The sequence below is a fragment of the Mytilus trossulus genome, chromosome 4, assembly GCF_036588685.1.
Source record: "Mytilus trossulus isolate FHL-02 chromosome 4, PNRI_Mtr1.1.1.hap1, whole genome shotgun sequence".
NCBI lineage: Eukaryota > Metazoa > Mollusca > Bivalvia > Mytilida > Mytilidae > Mytilus > Mytilus trossulus.
This window is the reverse complement of record NC_086376.1, coordinates 20,255,423-20,272,681: the sequence shown is the minus strand read 5'-3', so window position 1 is coordinate 20,272,681 and position 17,259 is coordinate 20,255,423. Positions and strand designations below refer to the sequence as shown.

The following is a 17,259-nucleotide window of genomic DNA, read 5'->3' as shown; positions in this document are numbered from 1 at the left end:
CTGATGCTTGGTCCGTTTCTGTGTGTGTTACATTGTAGTGTTGTGTCGTTGTTCTCCTCTTTTATTTAATGTGTTTCCCTCAGTTTTAGTTTGTTACCCCGATTTTGTTTTTTGTCCATGGATTATTGAGTTTTGAACAGTGGTATACTACTGTTGCCTTTATTTGTTGATATGCTTAATGGATAAAATGATGGAAACACAAACAGGGTGACAAATGGGGTTCAGTAGAGAAATGGAAACCAGCTCAATTTTAACATGTGCTTAAGTTTAAACTTGTTTTATTCAAATGCATGATCTTCTGCATTTGGAATGCAAAATGAGAAACAAAAAATGCACAGCACCTTAAGTACAGAAATAGACTATTAACATATCAAACTTACAAACAATAACAAAATTGCTGTGTAAAAAGTATACCTTACTATGCAATAGTTTTATAAGTCTCTCTTATAACAATTCAAAATAAATACAAATTCACATGATCACATATAGTTTACATTGTAAAGATTAATAAATAGCAATAAATATCTTATTACTAGTTGGAAACAAGCAGTTTGAATATTATTTAAAACATTGTCTTTTTAAAATTGTCAAAAATAAAAAAGTTTTTTTTATAAATTTGCTCTAATGTAGAAAATATTTTAAACATCAAATATTTTGCACCAAAAGTGAATCTTAAAAACAATTCAATTTGAAATGTTGTATTCAAATTAAAACTAATTTGAAATATTGTATTCAAATTAAAACAAATGCAAATGTACAAAAACTCTGAGGTCAAAGTGCAAAATTACAACACAATTCCCCATTTTTATTCTCTATTTTACTGTCTTTACTTTCTTTGAACATTGTGTTCTTAAACATGAAAAAATCCTACATTTGTGTTAACATTAAATTTCTTGTTTCTTAACATTATTTGTATTATTGCCCTTTTGAAACTTTGCTCACTGTTTATGCATGTATACATTATTATTACAAAACAATGCTTTAAGAAAAGAATCACATATATGCTTGAAAGGTGGGATTTTTACAATACATTGTAATAGAATGAACATTTGTATGAAATCATAGACAAGACCTGACAAATAAATAGCTTCGGCAGTTTTACAGCCAAAATATATATATATCTTGAGATGTTAATATGATGAAATTGTGTGTTACAAAAATGAGTTAATGGATTTTGCTTATGTGAACGGAATTATCCTATTATCACTTATACCATACACCTTATCGCTATTTGACCGCCATTATTGGACATCAAACAGGTTCCTGTAAAATTTTGACGTCATAAAGCAAAATATCTGACGCCAAAATGGAGAAGTGATTGTTGTTTGAGTCCAAAAGTTCAAGCGGCCGGGTCAGCCGGGCTTAGCGATAAGTTGTATTGTATTCTTACAGTTTGAAGTTGCTTTATATATATACACCCAAAAAGTCAAATAGATAACTTATGACTGAATTAAGTCTGTTATCGCATAACATGTATCATATGAATATTTTAATCATCCCAAACAATTTTCCTGAAAAAGTTATGGTCACACTTAAAATCTAATTTAATAACAATGATTAAAAGTCTTCATCTCAAAGGAAATTTATTTTCCAAATTATCTATATTATTTTATTCTAAAATCTTGTCAAACTAAAATTTTGGAATGAAAAGAAATTTATAGTTTCTTTTTGGAAATGTGTGTCACTCATTGACATTCTTTGCGAAATATATCTAAATATAGTTTTCATCATGTTCATATGAAGTTGTGATTACTAGTGTATTTGTTCAGCCTTACACAGTACATTTATTTCTACAAAGCATAATATTAAAAACATTAGTTATGAAATTTTATGATCTTTTAAGATCATATAAATTAAAGGGTATACAATGTACATAAATCTAAAAAAAAATTCATATGATCAATATTTGATATAAATGGTCTTCTTACATTCTTAGGACAACGTTTATGATAAGTAATTGAAAAAGATTTTACCACATAAAAAGTAGACAGTTTTTATAAATGAGCAATATAGACGTCATAATACATCATTCAAGATAAACAAATTCAAAAAACATTAAAAAAAAAAGTAAAATAACAATGAATTGGAATGGTAAATTGAAATATTTACATGGTATTATCTAAATGATCTAAGTATCAACATGATCTTGGGAGCTTCAGGGCGGAAACAAGTATTAACTGTTTTCTCCATAAAAGCGCTTTTAGACGTCTCTTTTTATTATACATCAGTTAAAACGCTTTGATTAAGTAATCAAAATAAAAAGTATAAACTTGTGAATACTGGCGTAAATTTTCTTAATGAAAGAATTGTTCATAAACCTGGATAATAATTTCAAACATGTTATCTTTTTTTTAGAACTGTCTCTTTGATGACTTTTCAAACAGTTGAAATTGCAGTAATTACGATTTCTATTCCAAAAAGTACCAGTGTGTAAGAAAATTCATGGAGGAAAAGATTTACATGAGATTCCCTTATGTTCCGGGGGGTAAGAGAGATGGCAAAAAAATAATTTATCACCTAGGCCTGTATATCAATACTAGTTGATATTAACTATCAACATGACCAATGCATTACTTTAACATCAACTAATCTACAATATATTTGACATCACAATTTCTAAAGGCATTTTACAAGTAGTGAAAATAGACTTTTGAACACTTTGTTAATGTATGCAACAATAATAACAACATGTACAATATTCTTTGAATACTTTTAACCAAACATTAATATAAATGCTCAAAACTTTAGTGATTTTCTACACTGGAAGATAATTACAATAAACTTCCTGATATGAACATTGATACATGTAATTCCACTGGAAGCCAATGTCGGTCTTTAACAAATATTCAGACAGGCATACGGTATCAGCCATTCTAAAACATGACTTTCGTTTTTAAAAAATGTGAAAAAAAGGTTCTGTCCTCGTGGTCATATAATACATATATGTCGAAGGCGGAATCAGCCCCCCCTTTTAAAGTTTCATTGGAAAAATTGGATATTACTGAAGTATGACTGGAGCCCCTTGGGTCAGTCAGTGCATCAGCTTCACCCCACCCCCTCTTATAAAAAGTTCTGAGTCCGCCACTGTATGTTGTCTGAAAAAATAGTGCTTCTATAAATTCAGAAATTTTGTGATGTTCTTATCCACCGGATTAATGGACAGGGTGACCATCACATTAATTAACATTGAAACCTCTGTTCAACAGCCCTATTTCAACATTTGTATAATATTTAACGCAAATAATGAAAGCATCAATAAATATGTGCAATGATTTCAGAACTACATGTACAAAATGTACAGTAATAATAATATCAAAGTTTTAATCTGAACACAATTCAAACATGTATTTGTAAAAGATAAATAAAGTTACATGTACACATGTATCTCTTAGAGCACTTATATATAATTATGACACATATGTGTAATTTTGTTGCAAATCCTTGATAAAGTTCTTAGCCAATATATACCTAGTGATAATTTCAATTACATTTTTTTAACACTAAAGTAATTTCATGAATAAACGTTGTAAATGAACATAAAAAGACATGTGAAGTCAAGAAATTAAAATGGTTACAAAAAATAAAATGTCTTTCCCATTATTAAACATGCTTGAAGAGAATACTGGCATTTCATGTCATATCAGTCTGCTAGTATATGCTCTTAAAAAAAATTTCGGTGACAGTTATAGTTTTTACCAAAGTTTAAGGTGATATGAATTTTGTACATAGATATTTGGCCAAAACTGAGAAAATCAATTCTTTAAAAGTAAATATACAGAATGTAGTTGAACATATAAAATCATCCTGATTATGTAAAAGATATTTAAAAAAAACATGACCCCATTAAAACCAGAACAAGATACATGTATGCTCATGACGTTTGGCTGGGTAAAAACATTTAAACAAATGGTAACATGGTTAATATATAAACTTAATAAAATAAAACAACTTAAAAAAAATATACTTTTGGGTTCATTTTTATTAATTCATGACTGAATGTGTAAAAAAACCTGAAACTCTTTAAAAAAAATAATGATAAAACAACTCCAGTTTGATTGCTAGCTTATGACATTAGGGTAACTTTATCAGTCTTTTATCATTTAAACAGCTTCATATACATTTTGTACTTAATACATGTTATGATGTTACCAAAGTTGTCTCCCCTATACCATAAGTTATGATTATGAGGAGCTAGCTAGCTATAGAAAAATACTAGTATGTTTTAAATAAAAATTTAAATTCTTTAAAGAGAAGTTTTCTTTATAAAAGGTATATATATAAAGTAATTTTGAATCTTTATCAAAGTTTGGAAAATGTTGGATAAATCCCAATAGGTTTAAAGAAGGTCTTGTCAAATATTGAATAAATAATATATATATACTAGAAAATGACTGACAGCTGTCAATTTAATCATAATTAATTGAGTTATACAATGTAGTAGTATAAAAATTATATTAAGGTGTACATTAAATTACATTTATTTGTTGAAGCAATTGGTTGACATCCAGAAACAATTTGATTATTTTTATTAGATTAGTGTTTTGACACGCTTAGTGAACAAATCATGATATTTGCAAAAAATACATGTACATGAATTTGTAAATTTGTACATGTGGCACAAATTATTTACTTTAATAGTAGTAAGTAATTTTTCAAATTAAAGACCTGTTTACATTATCATGTACAGTATTAATGCATAGAAGTTAATTAGACATAAATAAACAAATGCCTAATTCTAATTAGAAATCACAATTCTTTCATTTTAAGATTATTTGACCCAAACACCCAAAAATCTTTGACAATAAAAAATCAGGATAATAATTACAGACATACATGACATAACTGTGCAACTCGTAATATCATTTACAGACAATACTGCGAAAAATCATTATAACATTTACTGACAGGACTCCCTATATATATAAAGTTTGAAAAAGACTTCGCTCTACAAATGTACATGTACATGATTTCATATCTTAAATGACAAACAATACTATAAACTATCACAAAAGCCATGACAGCACTTGAAATCTTAATTCAAATAATAACGGGCTTTAGATTAAAACCTCCCTTGTTTTGTAAAATATTACTTTTATGAAGATGTGAAAATCTATGAACAAATGCATCTACATGTATATAATCAATCACAACTAAGACAAGGACATGTACAGCTTAACATGTTTAACAATAAATATTGTTTAAGACCAAATCAAAAATGTATGTACTAACAAAATGTACTTAAAGCTACATGTACATCAATGGTGAAGACATTTACAAGATTTCTTTGTTTACATGTTCAGTTGTAACGAATACTTCATTTGTGTTTAATTCCAAATTTGTTAAATAAATAGACTGTTTACTGTACATTTTACTTAATAATTTTTTGAGTAAGAAAAAATAAATGGTTTTGAGATATTTCCTGTATCAATATTTTTCATTTGGCCTTAATACATTGTACATGTAATAAACATTTAGTAATGCCTATAAGTTATAACAATTATGAGAATGTACTACTTCTTGGTTTTCCTCTACCAAGATGAAATCCTATAGTTCCATCAGGTCCTTTAGGTTGACGTACCACACCTTCCATGTCATGCATGCGTTTTGGTCCATTACTTTCATTTGATGCTAGCGGACTCTTTTCTTGTGCAGCTTTTAACATCCTCCTACGGATCCATGGACTTGATGGACTACCCTCCCCACCTGAAGAGTAATCAGTGTATTGTTTGCGACTAGTTTCTGGACTACTCCTAGGACTATGTCTAGGGCTCAAGTTTGGACTGTTATCTGCCAATGGAGATTTACCATGCTGAAACTTACTCCGTTGCATCCTTGGACTAGTCATTGGACTTGACCTTGGACTAGATCTCGGAGAATTACCTGGACTTAGTTTATTAACGTCTAAATGATTTGGGCTCAGTGACTTTTGATGAGACTGACGACCACGTCCTGAACTTTCAACCTCTGAGCCACTACTGTAGCAAGATGAATCATTGTTTTTAGCAAGTTCATCAATTCTGTTTTTCTTTCGTCGTTCACGTCTCTTTTTTAGTTTTTTTGAATCTTCATCATCATCTTCTTTTCCAGTATCATTACCTTGACCATTCTGATCTTTTCTATCTTTCTTCTTTTGAGCAGAAAGGAGTACAACTCGCATCCCTTTTCTCCAATCATCAGTATTGTTCAATCTTTCCACAGCTAATTTTGCATGTTCATGTTTTTCAAATTCTATTACGGCACATGTTGTTGTTCCTATTTCAGGATGTTTATTTGCATGCTTCTTAACGTCTTGAGGAATTGTCTTTCCAGGACGTAGAATTCTAATCAATGAAACTTCTCCACATTTTGAAAAAACTTCTGCCACATTTTCAATAGTTGGATTTTCCATTGGTAGGTTTACAGCTACAATGGACCTTGATGGTATTGTTTCATCATACTCTGGAAGTGGATCTTTTCTGCGTACTTTTCTACCCTCTTCATTTACATCAAGCTTATCAGAGAGTCTTAAACTATATGCAACTACTCGGTAGTCTTTTGTTAATGATTTCATTTTTTTGAAAGATGTAATTAGTTTAATGCTAACATATCCTTGTTTATTTCTTCGAACATGTTTCAAAAGAAAAGCATCCTTCAGAATATTTGCATCTGAGAAATAAAACTCTACTTGTTTTACGATTTTGTCACGTAGTTCATCGTCTGGGGCGATAAATTCTGGCTCAGGTGATTTCGAACGATCATTTTCATCAGACGCATTTCTGCTACCACCTTCTTCTTCGCTCGTATAGACACTACTATTTGCTTCGTCATCAACTTTTAACTGGTCCAGTCGAATGTTTTGAATAGACGATAAGACCACGTTTTCGTCACCGTTCTGAACATCTGGAGAGGATGGAACAGTCTCCTCGCGGATTTCGGGGATAATTGAACTTACAGTACAGTCACTCATGATGAAATCTTGCTTAATTATCTTCGGGTGGATATTTTATACTTCACAACTTAAGCCAAGGTGGTAAAACTGTAGGAAATCCCACAGAACTGCCGACCTCAGTTCCTAACTTCTAAAATATCCTAAAATGACGTCGGTGGTATCGTCTTCCGCTTCCGGTTTACAAATATAAGGACGGTTTCAAAGTTTCCATTGGGAGAGTTTCATACACAGATAAGCATAAATGAAATCATATCGCAATGATGTTTGTGATACTTGCTGTCAAAATAAAAATCATAATAATTTAATGACAATTATAACAACAACAAACCCAGCCTTTTCCTTTCAAGCCACTGATTATATACTGAGACTACTATAACAGTAGTCTCAGTTATATACAATGGCACTTGTTTCTAAAGCATAACACTTTTAAAAGTAGTTAATTGTAACATTAGTAACATATTTGGGACTTTTATACTGATATATGAGTATAATAGTCCCAGAAAAAAGTAACATATTTAAAGTTGTTTTTTTAATTTGTATAATATGTGAAGTGTGTTACCATGGTGTGTTAGTGACTTGAAACATTATACTTTAAACTCTTGAGTGTAGTACATTTACTTTTGATAATAATTGTTTATGCAGAGACATATCATACAATTATATGTCTCTGGTTTATGTAAACATTAGTACCGGCGTCTCTGGTACCGGACTCCCCATAACAACTAATTAATCAGATACATTTGTTCTTTTCGATGGAGCCTTTTTGTCACAGTTTGTGGAAGGGGCTATAAAAAGATCGGATTTATGCCGGTAGTGATGGCCATGATGGGGCGTTAACATTGAAGTCCACCTTAGTTCAAATGAAGAGGACTTAATCAATTATACCAAGCATGGCAAAGAGGTCAACTTTATGTCATATTTTGATATCGTTTTAGGAGTTTTCCGCCGGTTTTTTTAACATGTTGAAGCTGTCAATTTTAAAAGGCGTTTAAACCTCAGCCCCCCCTCAAAATACTAGTACCGCTTCCATTAAGAATTAAAATTTGTAGCAACTATTTTGATCTGACAGATACAAGAGGATATGTCCCTAAAAACCTACACACAAATAACAAAAAAAAAACATTTCAGTGAACGGCTATTGACTCACTTGCTAGAACTTCTGTATATACTACAATGAATATTCGAGAAAGAATAATTAATATTTTCTCAAGGTCTTCGCTTATTTTGTTTTTAAATTATTATAAAAGAATTTAATCGTCTATTTCTACAGATTTATAAGATTAAATTTTGTTTTTAAAATATGCTTACCTGTTGTGATAAGAATTGTAAGAACCTTGACATTGCACGTACATAGTCTCCGGGCATAATCAGTCATAAAGTTGTTTTTCTTGTTTGTTTATATTCATAAAATCTTTCTGTTTAATATTTTATGAATGTGGCGTCACAAATAAACCACATTAGAAACACGGACCTAATTAGTATTTATAATTATCGGTTATTTTTAATATTAGGTATGAGTCATCAGTGTAAAAGTTTAAAACTTGGGCTGGACTGGATATGAAGAGACTGTCGGATCACTAACCTGGACTATATTAAAGGGAGCTACCATTTGATTTTTAGGGGGGCTAGGATGAAACATTTTGTCCTGCATTTTTTTTAGCTGTACTGATCTCTGTCCTGCCTTTTTATTTTTCACTCTGTTCGATCCTGCCGTTTTTTTTTAGTTTATGCTGACTTTTTTTTACCTAAATTGTCGTCCTGACTTTTTTTTTTGGCAAGTGTCTCATCCTGCCTTTTTTTTACTCAAAACTCCTGTCCTGCCTATTTTTTTTTTAATTTCATCCTAGCCCCCCTACAATGCGTGAAGTCAAGACACGGTTTTAATGTCACGGTACCTTTAAACTGGCAAGATTCACGGTAATAATTAAATACAACATAATTATGTATATAAATACATTCGTGGCAGATGTAAAAGTTAATATTTTCATATTAGTCTTACATACACAGCCTTCTATTATAAGGGGACGACCATTTGACTAATTTTCTGAATCTCAGTGGAAGTGGAAAAGGGGGGGGGCGAATTTTGTATAAGAAAAAAAACATACTTGGACAGGTCATGTATAGTATTGAAAATATATATTTTGCACAAGCCAGGATGAAAATGAATGTTCTGCAACACACAAATCAGGAAAGAGCAGAGAAACCCTCCCACTTCGACACTGCAGCGCAGAAATCCAAGCATGCATTTCTGGTTAGATGTATGTGGTATAATTCGCATTTCCTTTACAATTACTTTTTCAAAGTTGAAACTGTTTTCCCCGCCACATCCTTAACGTGTATTCGATCTTGTATTGTTTACATTATGCTATTGGATTTCTTATCTTTTTCTAAATTGTGACACCTTTTGTCATGCCAGACTCGGTCTTTTTAGCTTATTATACTGTATGGGCTAACCCCCCTGCTCATTGTTAGAGGCCCGTTGTTACAGGCAGAACGGTTTACAATAGTTATTTACATCCTTTGAGTCCTTTTGTCTCTGGTGGATAGCTTACTAATTCAGCCGACAATCAAACTACACCTCCTTATTTTAGTATAAATATTATAAAGCAAATGAAACTGCATGATTTATCATGTCTTTTGACTATATGTAAATTTCGTTTGACTCTGTAAAAGAGGGACGAAAGATACCAGAGGGAGAGTCAAACTCATATTATATAGAAAATAAACTGACAACGCTATGGCTAAAAATAACAAGACAAACAGACAAATAATGATACAAAAGACACAACATGGATGTAAATGTGGCATTCGGAGAATACGTTACATTTAAAAATAAAAGTATACATAACATAAGGACAACATACACATACAACTTTTTGTTTTCTTTACAGCTGAGGCTTATAAGTCTTGTAATGCATGTCAAAATACAAATAAGGTAAGTTAGTATGATTAGACAAATATCAACCGGAGCCCAAGTGACGGGGTTTGATGAACTGTAGGTCACCGTCTTCGACTAATCTCAGTGAAGGATTTGTATAGTGTACAGTTTACCAGTTATGTTCTAATTCGCCAGACTTAAACGAACATAAATTATTTATACAATAAAACTCAACACATGTATCAGAAATGAGCTCTCCTTGTGAGGGTAGCATACTAATTTTATTAACGAATGTATAATAAATTTATCAAATCAAACAGTTCGCTTCAAATGCCATTCAAGCACACTACTGCTTATTCTCATTATTGAGACACTAAAAAACAGTCATACTGGCTCAGTCACAGTCAGCCATCCATAATAAATGCAAAATATATACACCTATACACCAATCTACAAAACAAGAAATACAAGTTAAATAAATCATAGTAACTAAATTACTACTTTCGACATGAAAAACAATATATAGTCTTGTTGATAGTGGTTTGGGGGGGGGGGGGGTAATACAGGCAATGTAGTAGTACGGCGTATGCTATCCAGCGTAAGGCAGAACTTCGAATGATGACATTATAAATTCCATTTAATTTATATCAAACAACAAGCACGAGAAACACGGGCCAAAATCATACGATACCTAGAATACCTGTTTTTAAGTCGCAATGCGACAAAATATTGTCCAATGGAATATATTGTAAACATTACAGGTATTCTAAAAAACACGTGTTGATGTAAATAATAAACAAACACACGTGTTTTACCAAAACAAATACATGTGCTCCCGTACTATTAATAAATATATTTATGTTCTAATTCGCCAGACTTAAACGAACATAAATTATTTATACAATAAAACTCAACACATGTATCAGAAATGAGCTCTCCTTGTGAGGGTAGCAAACTTTCGAAAGTGACAAAGAAAGAAAAAAGGGGGGTCATATGCCAAGGTTTTTAGAAACTGTTAATTTTTCTGATATGTTTTCCTGAACATACCCATCTTTTGCAGTTTCAGAAGCCCATCTTCCATGTTTCTTGAATAACCTGTCATTTATACCAGCAGATGCTGCAGCCGTCGCACCACCTGCTCTCAAACTGTGTAGACCAAAATTAGATTTTTCTAGACCTAATGATCCAAGAGCGTCTAACAACAACTCTCTCGCCCTTGTATAAGATAGAGGAGCATTTCCCCTTAAAGCATAAGTGTTGGTTTTCTTACGAAAAGATACTGCTCTAAAAATGAATTCATTAGAATCGATTGCTATGTTAGCTTGTAATAAATACGTGTGTAACATAGATACCGGACATGTTATAGAACTAGTCTTCGCAATCAGTACTCTACTACCTTCTCTGTGTTGATCAGTCTTACTTTTTTCGATAAATAAAGACACATAAGTAGAATAAAACTGTATATCTGATCTTTTCAAATTAACAAGTTCGGAAAATCTTAAAAATCCTGCATAACTTGTAAGACACATACAAGCGATTCTTCTATGATTTAAAGTGCTAAATTTGTTACCGTATTTTTGTACAATCTGGTACAGAATTTCAGGTGTAATAGGCTCCTTCTTTTTTACAATGTAGTGACCGATTGACCTATGAACTCCCTCTTTAATAGAGGTACATAAAAAAGAATTACAAGGATCGGCAAAACCGGCTAGTTTATGTGACCAACTAATTGCATAGAAAGCTCCTTCAACAATAGATGCAGATTTATGTTTTTTACATAAATGAATCAGGTATAACGAAACATCGTAGTCTGATGCTGGTAAAGAGTTAATATTAAACGAGTTACACCATCTACAGAAATTATTAAAGGCGTACCTGTACTTCTTTCGCGTATTTTCAGCTCTGGATTGTAGACAAAACTCAGGAAGACACTTTGCTAAATTTTGTAAGTGCTGATGTTGTGTAAGAGTGTCCGATGACCACCTACCAACGCTGAAAATATCTGAAAAATGTAAAAATTCAAACAAATAGTAAATAAAAAAGTATATACATGGCAAATGCATTTCATAAATAATAATTTCTGACCTTGCTCTGTACTATAGCCTTGTCAGATTTCTAAAAAAGACCTCGCTATCTTTCTATAGCCTATCACAGAAAAACAAAAACAGTTATTTTCATATTGTCCTTAGCCTAACTGCTAAAACATCAGAATTAAATTTCTTAAAAAAAAAAATGGAATTCTTGTTGTTCCCTTGAAGAAATATGCATTGCTCACTTGAAAATTCAATGACTTCCAATACAAATTGACGAAATTCCATGTTTTTTCTAAATAATAAAGTCCAAAACGATGAGGACGGCCATTTTGGTACTATCAGGGTACCTTCTGCTTTACAGAGTATTAAATGGTTTATACTTTTAGAAACTAAATCAATTGGAGGTACTATCCAATTATTTTCATTTTTCCAATTTTGTGTAAAAGCATCAATAGCTTCACTCCCGGGATTCCAAAATTTTGAATTAAATCGCTTCAATTTTGTATTAGCAAAATTTGCAAATCTATCAACGGTATAAGGACCCCATAGATTATCCATGAATTCGAAAAACTCTGGAGATGTTTGCCAGTCATCTATATCGATCATTTTAGACAAAAAATCAGCTCTACTATTTTCTGATCTAGGTACCCATATTGGTTGTACAATGACTCGTTCATTCGAACAAAATTTAAAAATGTCATATGCGAAACACTGTTAATGCATTTTTGTGCTACCTCTATTGATTATTTTTACACAGTTTTGATTATCTGTGTGCCATTTAACAGTACTATTTTTTAAAACAGATTTACATGAATACAAAGCTAATTGAATAGCCCTTAGTTCTCGCCGAGTTGAACTCATGGTTTTCTCATATTCGCTCCATGTGGAATGAAAAACTTTTTCATTCACTTCTACAGTAAAAGCACCTGCGGCTACATTACTAGCATCTGAATACACCACTATGTTCGGTAAGGTGTCATTCACAAATTTCTTCTGATTAAGATTTGTCAAACTGTCTGACCAAAATCTCAACTCTGCTAATACACACTCAGTATAAGCAATATCTAAAATACTATCCCATGACTTTCTGTTCTCAATTGCAAAATATAAATGCCTCATCATCAGGCTCGTGACATTTCCCATAACTGGGGACATAGAAATAATTCTGCCTGTGAACTGTGCTAACTGACGAGCACTTATAATGGGAAATTTTTTCAAAATATCGTCAAGCGATTCTTTTGCATCATTTAATCTACGTTCGGACACTGCTAAACTAAAGTTTACCGAATCCCAAATTAATCCGAGCCATTCCAAGCGTTGAACTGGATCAAAGATAGATTTTTGTTCATTTATCAAAAACCCAGCTAATTCTAATGAGGACTTTATGAATTCAGATATATTTTGACATTCTGAATAACCTTCTGACATACCTAAACCATCATCTAGATAAAGCACTATATCTACACCATTTTCACGCCAGTATTTAACCATAGGTCGTAAACATTTTGTAAAAATGTAAGGCGCTGAACTTAAACCAAAAGCTAAAACTGAAAAACAATAAAACTTTCCGTTCCAAGAGAAACCTAAATATGTTTGTTGCTCTTTGCAGATATCCAAATGAAAATATCCAGATCTTAAATCAAATTTTATCAGGTATATATCTTTCTTAAAAAATTGCTGGGCGACTTTCCAATCTTCGAATTTTATTTTATTTTTCAAGACGTATACATTTAATTCAGATAGATCCAATATCAATCTCTTTTTCCCTGACTTTTGAATGGCAACACTCAATGGATTTACTACAAAAGGCTGGAATGGTACTTCGTGTACGCATCCGTTATTCGAAAGTTCGAGAACAGCTTCGTTTACAAAATCAGTATTATCAACTGCAGATTTATTATTGCGGAATTTCATAGGGGGTGGTAAACTCACAAAAGGAATCATATACCCTGATTTTATAGTATCAATAATAAATTTGCTTGCTCCAATGTGCTCCCAAAATGCTACATTTTTTGATAAACTACTTTTGACGCCTTTGGCCAATTTTGAAAAATCAACTTTATCAAAATACTTAACGTGCTCTAAAAGTATATTCATGTGCCCATGTAACAAATATTCATCTACTAAATTAAGATACTTATCTTTTATCTTATGTGGCTGGGTTGTTTCTTGTAAATGGCTTGTTGCTTCTATTGGGACAGTTTGTCCTCCAGTGACCAAACTGGTGGCATTCATAGCACATGTCATAGGAAGTCGCCTCACGGCGACTGTTCCTCCGAAAGGGCTGGTTGTATTGTTGATGAGACATATCTGTAGAATTAGTAGGAGGTCTGGAAACAGTAGCTGAAGGCTTAGTGTAAGGTTTTGTACGGCTCTTCTTCTCTTTGATGGTTTTGAGTGCTCTGCTTTCAGCTTGACGTAGTCTTTTCTCATCATCGGAATCTGATGCTATTTCGTCACTCTCATACTCACGAACTGTGGTCCAACCAGCGGGAGATTTATCGGCTATTCTGATTAGTTTATTACGTTTGTTTAACTTTAAGATAAGTCCAGAAATTAAATTGATAGAAACGAAATCTTCCTGCGAAAGGCGTTTTTGCAGCTTGTTTAGGTCAGAAAGGACTTCAGAATTGAAATTAAACTGGATTTGGTTACCTTCACTCTTTAGTTTCACCGAAGCTTCCTTCTTCAACTTGGTGGCTAGGGAGTCGTTGCCCGTCACTAACTCGTTCTTCAGTGCTGAAATCTTGGAATCAAAGTACGACGTAAACAGTTGAAATGTGCCGTCACTTATCTGTGGCTGTGGTGCTCTTTGTTGGTTTGCTGTCGACGGTACTTGTACTGGCAAACTAAAAGGTGCAGATTCTCTGTTAAGAACGGAAGGAGTTGAGGACTCGTGTAGTAACAATTCGTCTTCGTCTTCGGAACGGTGGTCTGTCATAGTGTTAATACAGGCAATGTAGTAGTACGGCGTATGCTATCCAGCGTAAGGCAGAACTTCGAATGATGACATTATAAATTCCATTTAATTTATATCAAACAACAAGCACGAGAAACACGGGCCAAAATCATACGATACCTAGAATACCTGTTTTTAAGTCGCAATGCGACAAAATATTGTCCAATGGAATATATTGTAAACATTACAGGTATTCTAAAACACGTGTTGATGTAAATAATAAACAAACACACGTGTTTTACCAAAACAAATACATGTGCTCCCGTACTATTAATAAATATATTGCATGTGAGCCAGTTATAAGGTAAAAACAATTAACGCCGCATATAAAGATTTCCCATGCAGCTTTTCACCACATGCATTGATAAAGTGACTGATATTACAATGTAATAGCATCCATCATTGTATATAGGCTATGTACTGAAAAAGCATCCTAAAAAAACTTTCCCGATATATATTTTTTTTGTTTGGGCTTTGTATCATATTTTCCCTCCGGTTTATATGATCCGTTCATCCCATATTGACTCTTTAAATTCAAGAGTTTATCTAAAAATGAGGGTACTTTTTCTAAAAATGAGGATACTCTTTATATGGCATTCCAAATACCGTTTCGATGATTCGCCAATGGCAGTCAGCAGGGTTAAAGAACATCATTTGTTCGACCTGTTAGTCAAATGCGTTTGTTTAAATATACTTTTTCACTTTTCTGGTCTTTTGGAAAATGTTGTTTGTGCTGTTTTTAGACCCTTCTACAACGAAATTTGTTTAACATGCACACGTATAAAAATTGCGGTTTTTATCCAACGCAATCAAAGGTTTGAACGTAGTTTTCAATTTAGACTCGTTTATATATATATATATATCTTTATTCACAATAAACCACATACATAGGTATAGAGAAGACATGCAATTATGTACAATATTTACAATAAGACAAAACAAACAAAATAGTTGCTAAGACAATATATGAAGTCCATTTTAGCCAGGAGCACATACGCCTGTGTTAATAATCTTTATGAATTAACATACTAGTAGTTTAATCAATACTGATTTGTTTTTTGAAGACATAATCTGTTTTGTCTCATTGGATATCATACCACATCTTCTTATATCTATTCATTGGTTTTAACTGTACATACATGACAGGTTTTAGTTATTCCTCACTGGACTTAATTTTTACTCAAAATGAGTCCACTCGTCGACGGAAAGTTTAACAGATATTCATGTAATTGTTTTAATCTTATGTATTAAATCAGAGACATATAATACAATGTATCCAGAGGCTGGCTTCAGCTGACCCCTAATCAAATACGTGTCCTAGCTCTGAAAAAATCATGCAAGTCAAACTGAACTCAGGAAAATGCAAATAAACCAAAATTTAAAAAAATCAACTTCAAGATTAATAAAAGAGCACTTAAGGCTTTTGAAATGGGACAGGCGCAAATTTGCTATTTTATGATTTCATCTACCCCCCCCCCCCCCCCCCCCAAAAAAAATCAATAAACAAACACTAGCAATACGTACAGTAAAATCAGTTTAAAAGAAAGTCCAAATCCAATTTGTTAGAATACTTAACAAGTTAACAGAAGAGAATACGCAAAATAATGATACATACATTGAAATTAACAACGAAAAGGACAATCAAGCTCCAGACCTCAGTTATTAAATTGACTGAAAGATTATGTTTTCGTCATATAAAAATGTTTTTTTTATAAATAAATATATATATTGCTTTGCTTTATATTTGTAGATATTTGAACACAGGCGCTTGGCCATGATACAATTTTTTGTTGTTGATTACAATATTCAATTTTCGATATTTATAATGCATATCTATCACTTCTGTGCATGTCTCATCTAGTTTCGAGTGATTTAAACGACTTAGTGAAAATACCAAATTTTACCATAAATACTGTTTCTTACACAGGCACTTGTCTAAAAAAAAAATCCTATATACCTTAATATTAAGGTATATAGGATTTTTTTTATAGAGACAAGTGCCTGTGTGTTTCTTAGTATGGATAGTAAAATTTGGTATTTTCACCAAGTTGTTTAAATCACTCGAAACTAGGTGAGACATGCACAGAAGTGATCGATATGCATTAAAAATAAAGAAAATTGAATATTTTAATAAAAAAAAAATGTATCATATACCCAAGCGCCTGTGTATTTGATGCTTTCAGTTGCGGATCCAGAACTTTTCATAAAGGGGGGCGCTGATTGCCTTCAGAGATTCCCTATATAATCCACCAAGTTTTTCCCACGAAAGGCACCCGGTCCCACTGGATCCGCCTATGGCTTTTATTGATTGTATATATGTGTATTCAACGATTGATCCTTTTATGTTATTACATAGATATAGGAAGATGTGGTGTGAGTGCCAATGAGACAACTCTCCATCCAAATAACAATTTAAAAATTAAACCATTATAGGTTAAAGTATGGCCTTCAACACGGAGCC

At 32.3% G+C, this 17,259-nt stretch overlaps 2 protein-coding genes across 2 annotated transcripts; both read right to left on the bottom strand.

Moving 5' to 3' along the window:
• Window positions 1-244: 244 nt before the first annotated feature.
• On the bottom strand, window positions 245-8,253 carry LOC134714852 (la-related protein 6-like). Its single transcript, XM_063576489.1, has 2 exons — window positions 8,237-8,253; window positions 245-7,204 (listed from the first exon to the last, which is right to left on the bottom strand). The coding sequence occupies exon 2, from the start codon at window positions 6,944-6,946 to the stop codon at window positions 5,498-5,500; it is 1,449 nt and encodes a 482-aa protein (XP_063432559.1). The 5' UTR covers window positions 6,947-7,204; window positions 8,237-8,253; the 3' UTR covers window positions 245-5,497.
• A 1,795-nt stretch (window positions 8,254-10,048) lies between these two features.
• Window positions 10,049-14,980, bottom strand: LOC134714851 (CAP-Gly domain-containing linker protein 1-like). Its single transcript, XM_063576488.1, has 3 exons — window positions 13,981-14,980; window positions 11,682-11,817; window positions 10,049-10,256 (listed from the first exon to the last, which is right to left on the bottom strand). The coding sequence occupies exon 1, from the start codon at window positions 14,778-14,780 to the stop codon at window positions 13,989-13,991; it is 792 nt and encodes a 263-aa protein (XP_063432558.1). The 5' UTR covers window positions 14,781-14,980; the 3' UTR covers window positions 10,049-10,256; window positions 11,682-11,817; window positions 13,981-13,988.
• Between the last annotated feature and the right edge of the window lie 2,279 nt (window positions 14,981-17,259).